This window comes from Pinus tabuliformis, chromosome 4_2 (assembly GCF_031772625.1).
Source record: "Pinus tabuliformis cultivar Carrire ecotype Pingquan chromosome 4_2, CPIR1, whole genome shotgun sequence".
Taxonomy (NCBI): Eukaryota; Viridiplantae; Streptophyta; class Pinopsida; order Pinales; family Pinaceae; genus Pinus; species Pinus tabuliformis.
In genome coordinates, this window is record NC_142304.1 from 713247295 (window position 1) to 713257129 (window position 9835).

Here is a 9835-nt window from a genome sequence, read left to right on the forward strand (position 1 = left end):
AGGATGTAAACAGGTGATACAGCGACCCTTTGAGTGCGCTAGAGATGGAACAGAACTTTTCCTGATCCAGAGCAGCATTTGGTGGGGTATTGTAGAGAGTAATTCTTTAACGTCTTTTCTTTTGGTCAGAATTTTAGATATTTTGGAAAAACTGCAATTAAATAAATTTAGGGAATTACATAAATACATGATTAGTAAGGTGCAGTTGTACCCTATAAATTTTAGTTTGTTCATTCGAATTGCTCCATATACCAAACTTAACCTATCATTTGAACTTTCAGTTCGTACTTCATTCCAATGGCTCTACTTTCTGTCGCGCCCTTGGCTTCCAAATCGCGCCCTCACAAATCGTTGATCAGTTTTACTCATCACCTTAACTCTCCCCCTACAACAATCCCAACTCTTGGTGTACGCACGCGACGGAAACCTGTGACACCCTCCATTACCATGTGTTCGACAGCCCCTGTATCGGATGATGGTGTAAAGAGACGCATAGCGAATCATCATTCCAACCTCTGGAACGATGAGTTCATACAGTCTCTGTCGACGGCTTATGAGGTTATTTTCATCTTTCAACTTATTTTTTACTTAAAAGGTGTATAAATGATATATAAATGATAGGGGATAATGATGGGCTAATTAAATGATAGGTCGACCCTATAGTAATATTAATGCTATGTGACATGCGAGTGGAATAGCTATAGCCCTCTGAGTGACAGCACTTGGAGAGAGAGGGCGAGCGTGGAAACGGCACTCCATGGCTATTCCCCTCGTATGTCAGATAGCATTAATATTACTAGAGGGTCGGAAATAGGAATTGCGGGCGAATGATAGGGTATTTTTATTTGAATGATAGAGTTTTAAAGATGTGGTTTAATGGTTAGGTGGAGAAATTAGGTCGAAGTAAATTTTATAGTTTAATATGAAAACTTGCTTGAGCACAATTTTTTATTTTGAAAATGTTTGAATAGAAAAATAATGATAAAAATATCTTTATCAGATTACAGATTTTGAAAATATCTCAAACATTTCGATTAATTGCTTGATATTGCTGCTCCATGGATACTTTTTACCTTATATACTTACTGTGTTGAATGCATATGGGCCAGGCGCCTTCATACCGTGAACGTGCAGAGAGACTTATTAAGGAAGTGAAAGAGATGTTTACTGAAATTGAAGATGGGGTATCAATCACTCCCCTCAATGATCTGCTTTCACGCCTTTCCATGGTCGACAGCATCGAACGTTTGGGAATCGACAGGCATTTCAAAATGGAGATAAAATCAGCGCTGGATTATGTTCACAGGTCAGTTATCGCAGCCTTATCAACATTATATATTTCTGCTTTATATATAATGGCATACACATGGGATTATTAATAGGAGAAATTATTAAATTAATTTCACGTACAGTTACTGGAGCGAGAAAGGCATAGGATGTGGCAGAGAAAGTGGTGTTACTGATCTCAACTCAACTGCACTGGGGCTTCGAACTCTTCGACTACACGGGTACCCGGTGTCTTCAAGTAGGAAGATCCACATTTTATTAAGAAATCATTCGTTTAATTTATTTTATGATTGCAGCAGATTTCATAATACATTATGCATTAATATCAGGTGTATTGGAACACTTTAAAGACGAGAAGGGGCAGTTTGCCACTTCTTCCATTCAAACAGAAGGAGAGATGAGAAGTATTCTCAATTTATTTCGGGCCTCGCTCGTTGCCTTTCCCAATGAGAAAGTTATGGAAGATACCGAAGCCTTCTGTAGAAGATATTTGAAAGAATCTCTGCAAAAGATTCCGATATCAAGTCTTTCACGAGAGGTGAGGCACGGAGTTTGACAAGGAGCCCTTCAAAACAGATCAACAAAATTTCACAGCAAATTTCTGGTTGATCCAAATTTGAAATTCTTTTATAAGGAGTTTCCAAAAATAGTGAAATGATAGTTTCTGCTAGTCGTTATTTGAATTTTGTTTGTGGCTGCAGATAGAATACGTTATGGAATATGGTTGGCACACAAATCTCCCACGATTGGAAGCAAGGAATTACATCGACGTCTTTTCACAGGCCAATCATAAGTATAATGAGTAGGCCATTTATTTTAGCGACCATTTATTTCCATATGTTAAATTTTCCGAAGAAAATTTATTATTTTATAAATATGGTATAAAGAGTTATCATAGATATTAAAAATATATTATAATCACAAATGGGTAATGTTAAATAATATATATATATTTTTAATATTTATCTAATAAAATAGGAAGATGAATTTTGATTTGGGTTATTTAAATTGGAATTTTATTGTATATATAGATTTATCACTCTCAAAAACTTTAGGGCATTTTGATTGGGTGACTTATCAAGTTTTTGATTTCAATAAATTTCTGCTACACTTTAGAGAAATTAGACCAGAAAAACCCACTCAAAAAGGTTTCAAAAAGTCTAACTAAAACAACTCGATAAAATAAGGTTCTAATTTAGTGATTAGTTAATTAATTTTTTTATTATTAATTTTATTTTTGATCAAATTAGCATAGGTCTATTTTAAATTTGGATTTACTAAGAGTCCAGAGGGATAAAATTTGTTGATCTGCAATTTTTTAATAATGAAAAGATATTTGATTTATCTAATCACAAAATTAATAGAGTTAATATGAATCTAGACTCGTTTTGATAATTTTTCAATTTAATCTTATATAATCGTAAAAATAATAATATAAAACATAATTCTTCAAAATACTTTTATAAAATAATAACTATTTGATTACATTTATTAAAATATACATTTTAATTCATATTAAAATTTAAAGACATATATATAATTGAATGTTAATACAATGCAAATCACCTAATGGAATGGGATGCGTTAATCACGGAGGATAAATAAAACAAGAGAAATGCACAGAAGCACTCCATTTGAGCAGAAAGTTTATTTAGAATCCAACAATATATTTATAGATTTTTTTTTTTGGGAAATGAACTTCTTGAACGAATCACGGATGATATTGTAACCCAACAAACGATATTGATGTGGGACATATTCAAGAATGAATAAGGGGAATAGTTGCACAGCAATATACATTTCACATGACAATTTATATCCCATAGGATGAGATTGATTTGGTCCATTTGAAAGAGATTATATATATATATATATTATTTTGTAAATAAAAGAATGTTTTTTAATTTTTAAAATCAAAATAATTTTTTAATAAATATAATAAGATATTATGAATTAAAATGTATATTTTAATAAACAATAAAATATTATAAAATTGTTATTATTTTATTAATGATATTATATTATTAAGAAAGAAGTAGTTCCTTGTGATTATTTAAGATTTTATTTCTGTGATTAAAAAAGGAAAGAAGCATAGGAAAGAAGTATTTTGAGGTTAGTGACTCTGAAATTGGTAATGGGGTAAATGTTATGGAAATGAGAACAAATGTGAGTAAGGGCGACAATCCAAGAGAGTGTTTTCATCTTCGACTTTCTTAGTATGCAAAAGAGACATATTCTTTAGTCCCAAGGAATCTTGGAAATAGACCAAAGTCCAGTTTCGCTCCTGAACTCATGAAAATTAGTTACGATCCTTGCAATATTCATTAGCTTCTTGGAACTAGTTAATACAGAAAAGTAATTCTGGTTAGCCACCATAGAGTTTGATTAACTCTTTATAATACCTTAACTTTCTTTTCCCCTCTGACTCTTTATTACTCTACAACTTATTTTTAAATTTAAAAATAATGTCTCTATTATTCTTGTTTCCTAAAAATATCTGATCTTTGTCATGTTTTACTTAATAAATTTTCCAGTTGAGGGCACTTCAATAATTTATCTGGTTGCAGCCGGGCAACTGATTTTGATTATCTCATATACATATAATTAATTTTTTGAACAATTCGATAGTGTGATTTCGTTAGATAAGTGGGACATTGTTATTTGGCCTTCTATTTTCCAAACAATCAAATCTGTTTTGGATATTTCAGTTTCCGGATAGTATTTCAGTTGTCATCAGTTATATTTTATTTTTTCAGGATGGCATTTATGGACGCCGAGAAACTTTTGGAACTTGCAAAATTGGAGTTTAATATATTTCACTTAATACAACAGAGGGAGTTAAAATATATCTCCAGGTGAAGAGCTTTCTATTGGATTATATTTTCTTCTCATGCAAATTTGGATGTGAAGAGTCTAATGATTTCCTATATTCTATGAATTTGTGGATAGATGGTGGGAGGATTCGGGTTTCTCTCAATTGACTTTTGCTCGGCATCGTCACGTGGAATTCTACACTTTGGCATCTTGCTTTGTGATTGATCCTAAACATTCTGCATACCGACTCATCTTTGCCAAAATGTGTCATCTTGTCACGGTTCTCGACGATATCTATGACACCTTTGGAACCATGGACGAACTCCAACTTTTCACAGCGGCAGTTAAGAGGTGCTACCAGTTTCTTGTTTCTTGTAATGCCTCTGCATCAAAGAATATTTTCTTGTTTCTGTAATTTGTGGTTATAATTGCATGTGATCAGATGGGATCCGTCCGCTACAGAGTGGCTTCCACAATATATGAAAGGAGTGTACATGGTGCTTTACGAAACCGTACTTGAAATGGTGCAACAGGGAGAGAAATCCCAAGGCCAAGACACAATCAACTATGCTCGACAGGCTGTATGAACAATAAGGATTCATAGTCATTTTTGTGAAAACAAATATTTTTCTTTGGCAAGATTGCATTGCCCATAGATTTCACTCGACTAGTTAGTGATGACTTAATTTTATTTGCTTGTGTATCTGCAGTTGGAGGCCTTTATTGATTCGTTTATGAAAGAAGCAGACTGGATCTCCACTGGTTATCTGCCAACATTCGAGGAGTACTGCAAGAACGGAAAAGTTAGTTTTGGTTATACTATAATCCAATTGCAACTCACTCTCACATTGGACATTCCCCTTCCTCACCACAACCTGCAGGAAATTGACTTTCCATCGAGGTTCAGTAGCTTGGCATCTGGTATCCTTCGATTGAAAAGTGACACTCGTGGTTACAAGGTACGACCTATATGCGATTAGAATCATTTTTGCATTGCATTCTGTGATTGATTTTTTTACTAGTTTTGGTTAAAATACAGTTCATGATTCTAAAATTGGCAAGGGGAATGCAGGCAGAAAAAGCCCGCGGAGAAGCAGCTTCGTGTATATCATGTTATATGAAAGAGAATCCTGGATTAACAGAGGAAGAGGCTGTCAATCATATTAATGCAATGGTTAATGACTTAATTAAAAAATTGAATTGGGAGTTTCTTAAACCAGGCAGCGATGTTCCCACCTCTTCCAAGAAATATGCATTTGACATCACCAGAGCTCTCCTTCATGGCTACAAATACCGGGATGGGTATAGCATCGCCACCAATGAAATGAAGAATTTGGTCATGATAACCGTGCTCAAGCCCATTGCTTTGTAACCACACTTCATAGCTAAATTCATGGCCGTACGTTGTTTCTTGCCCGACTCTATTCTCGATACAAACCTGAAGGTTGCTTCTGGGTTGACAGGTTGATAAGTTGTACCTTTGAAACTTTTATCTTTGCAAATTTAATTTCTCCATTCTCTCCATAGAAAATTCCTCATTTATATTTGAGTCTATCGAGATTCTTTCAGACTATCGAAATTTTTTGAATAGCATCACGAAGACCCTAGAGTTTGAAAAAGTGTTAAAATACCGTTACAGACGCATTTTAAAAGAAATGAATACGGTTCTCTCGTTGTGCCGAGATGCTAGGGGCATTTTACAATTCAATAGAAGGGGTATGTAACTATGTAAATTTTAAATAAAAATTAAAAAAATAGCCACAATATAATTATTTGATGTGTTTAATAATTTTTTTATTATAAGTTTAATTTAAATAGATTATAAATTTATTTTCCATAAAAAAATTTACCATATTAAAAGTCTAAATTAACTAAAATTTTAAACATTACTCTTTACTAAAATTAATATCATTTTTTAAATCAAAGGAAAAAAATTAATTCAACAAAAAAAAAATCCAAAATCTTGCCTTAATTTCTTTTCATTAAAAATTAAAATCTCTTAAATTAAATATTTTCACATCAAATTGTAATATTTGAAAATTTTATTATAATAACATGTAAAAAAAAATCATTAAATCTACCTTAATTTCTTTTCATTAAAAATTAAAATCTCTTAAATTAAATATTTTCACATCAAATTGTAATATTTGAAAATTTTATTATAATAACATGTAAAAAAAAATCATTAAATCTAATATTAATATTGAAAAATTAATATCATTATTATTAAATTTAATAACTTTAAAATAATACATTATTAAATTTAATATAATACTAAAATTGTTTTATTATAATATATATTAATACACCAGTATAGATTTATCTTAATTGTGGTTTTACCAAGTATTAAGAAAGATCCAGACTTAAAATGAATCTATGCTATCTTTCTCTCTCTCTATATAAATATATATATATAATTGATTTAAAATATTATCTTAAATTTAATTAATATTAATATATTTGTTTATTTTTATTTTAAAAAAATTATAAAATATTGTTATTTTAAATAATATGAATGAATTAATTATAGTATGAAAATATATTAAGTGATTTTTTTTAATATTAAAGAATAATTAGGCCTTAAAGAATCGATGGTCCTCTAAGCAAATATCTTTTGCTCCCATCCCTGGAATGGATATGTAAAAAATTCATACGAGTAATCATCTCACACCAAAGAAACTAAAGATTTTAAGGATCCAACTTGAGATTTTAGCAAAGGAATAAAAAATATAAAAATTAAAACACTATAATGAAAATAAGTTAAGATGGGGGATTATTGGGGAGTAATATCATATCAGGTGCATTCAAATTGGGGGATATCAATTCAAGAAAAAATGACATAATATATTGAACATATATAAGGGGTAAAAAAATGGAGCTCAAAGTTAATGAAAAATATAAAGGGGTATAAAAAATGTGAATGAAAGAATGGATACCTTCAATATCTAGTTAAAGTTGGAGTTTTTTTAATTGGGAAGTTGTATTAGGTTTGTATTAGTAGGGGGTTAAATAATGTAATTTTTAGTGGTATTGTCCAATATGTAGTCAAATTAGGGATATTGTTTAGTATCCCACTAATGCACCTGATATGTTAGAGGTTCATTGAGTGAAGCCCTTGTCGTTGTAATCTAGTGAAATTTTATACATATGTTATCATTAGACTCATACATGAAATTTATATATTATATAAAGATATATGTGAAACACATATTGAAATAACAAGAATTAATGATAGACTAGTGAAAACTACTTTGAATTAATCCATAATAGTTATTACATTCTTTATCTAATATATGCATATTTATATTGGTTACTCCAGATTAAGCATCTAACTAACTTGGTTGACCCAACAGGGAGGTCAACCTGACTAGAAGGTTGACTTGATTCTAGTCAGCTATAGATTCTAGTTGACTATCTCGATTTATTGGGTTTAATTGACTAAGTTCACTAGCCCCTCCAACATCTCCTCCACCCTTAGTTCCTTCTTCCTTTCGAAAAAAAGGATGTTTAGAACTTTCATACAAAATTTTGAATAGAATTACAAGAATAAGGTGTTGGGTGATGGTTCATGCTTCATGGAAGTGTTGTTAATGGAGCATTTGGTGCCTTGTCAACTGAGATTGATGATGATGTAGAAGTTACTAGTTGACCAAATGGTTGTGGCTACTTTATTTTGTGTAGAGGAATATATTTATCTATGATTTTGGTCCCTTGTCTTTCTTGTTCTACAAGTGATTGGTTGGGCACTTCGACTTCTACCTCTGGTGTCATCCACTGATTATGTTTTCCTTGTGGGAGACATTTAGAAATTCTTAGATAAAAAAATTGATACGTAAGTCGAGGAGGTAGATTGTTCGAATGAGAGTGAGGCTTGTGTTACCCCAAATGCTATCTTATGAATTTTTGGAGCTAGACATATCAAATGTTGCTCAAATATGCTCCACTCTCTAGCTAAATACCTAACTTGTTCCTCCAAGAACTACATCCGAGTCAAGTATCTAAGTTGAATCAACAATGAATTTATTTGAAACTCAGGAAGTTGCAACTTTCTGTTTGATTTCTTGGAGTTGCTACTGAATTATAAATAGATGCTCTGAAGTATTGTTGGCCTACACTTGAGATTTGTTTCCTTCCTTCAACCATTTCCTTTCCTCATGTATCAATGTTATTTAAAGGTTCTTTTCTTGTTCAATCTAAATGTCAAGTGTTGTTGTTGCTCTTCCTTTAGGAGTTGAACCGCTTTTTTCAATTAAACCTTTGACCAGTAGATGTTGTATCCTGAGTCAGTTGCATGTAGTCAACAAGTAAGTTAGCTAGTTGTTAACCAATGATGTCATAGTAGTAGCACAATCTAGCATTGCTTCCATTGGTTGCTTCACCTTATTAAATGAGTCAAATTATTATTGCAAAATAGATGAAGATTCATTTATTTTAATCTTATTACTTTTTTGTTGCAATCGTTTCACTTCTTCCTTCATGTTTACATTGAGATTGGCTAGTTGATAAACAAGTTTTTACATTACATCTATTCGTTTGTCCTCAGCTTTTGGAACTTGAATTTACAACTTTCCTTGAGTAAGATATATGCATTTCTTTCATAATTCTACTTCTTTATCCTTCCATTTGACTTATGCCTCTTGGGAAATATCATAAAATGATTAAAAAAATACTTGCGATTAGACACCCATGTTGGGTCGATTGGATGATAAGAATTGAAATCAACTCTCTATGAGTAGAGGTAGTGGGATTTTTCAACTTTTAATTTCCCACTTCAGAACTTAATTTTATCTTTCTCTTATATGATCTCGATGACTGCTTTTTCTTCTCCTATGATTGTTCTTATTTTGATTCAGTAATAGTCTATGATTTTTGAGGATTAGTTAGTTATTGCTGGGTAGACTACTAGGATTTCATTAATTTTTGTTGTGATGTAGTATATTTGGTTGTTATTGATTTTTGTTGAATATTCTACTATTACTATATCAACTACTCTTGTTGTTTCTCTGCTCCTATCTCAATACTTTTTTCTTTGTCAATATCAGCTAGGGTATTTGACTAAGTATGCTCCAATAATACTCGTTCTATGTGTTGTTTCTCTGTTGCCTCATCTTCTTCTTCAATAGTTTATATTTCCTCTTGGAGTGGTGAGTCTTGAGTCAAGTCAATTTTTATGTTCTTTGCTCGTTTCATTAGATAATCCTTAATTCAGGTTGGCTTAAGCTTTCTTGTACTAACCATTGGATTACTTGTTGGTAGTATTTCTTTCCTTCCTATACTTTTCTATTCTTGGGTATATTGATCCTCCTTTTCCTATTCTTCTATTAGGTTTTTATTTTACCAGATCAATGAAGATCCTCTCTGCAAGACCTAATGCCTCTAAGATTTGGGGCCCAACCAAAAATCCCATCATCATCTATTTTGCTTGGGTTTGTTTCCTATTCAACTTCCCCTTATTTATTGTTTCCTCTAACACATGTTGTGCCATTTTCTACTTGAGGTCATCCATAGATATATCTTATAGTATCTCTGCCTAGTAGATTCTCTTAGACCTATGTTGGGTCCTTCTATACTAGCTTTTTTTGGGTCATCTTCTTTGGACTTGATGATGCTTGCGAAGTAAAATCAACCCTAAAGGAATAAGTCTACATTTTTTCCTCCAATTCATCCTCCTTTTCATCATTGGTTATAGGTAACTTACACTACAAGGAAAATACCTTCTAGCGGAGGCTATAAC

The 9835-nt window shown here is 31.8% G+C and overlaps 1 protein-coding gene across 1 annotated transcript; it reads left to right on the top strand.

Annotated features, from left to right (window-relative positions):
• The first annotated feature begins 297 nt into the window (after nucleotides 1-297).
• Nucleotides 298-5483, top strand: LOC149171498 (alpha terpineol synthase, chloroplastic-like). The gene is made up of 10 exons (XM_089427475.1): nucleotides 298-558; nucleotides 1110-1306; nucleotides 1413-1525; nucleotides 1617-1825; nucleotides 1989-2089; nucleotides 4044-4142; nucleotides 4237-4452; nucleotides 4544-4682; nucleotides 4812-5060; nucleotides 5174-5483. Exons 1-10 carry the CDS (start codon nucleotides 298-300, stop codon nucleotides 5471-5473), a joined length of 1884 nt encoding a protein of 627 aa, XP_089283601.1. The 3' UTR covers nucleotides 5474-5483.
• The last annotated feature ends 4352 nt before the right edge of the window (nucleotides 5484-9835 follow it).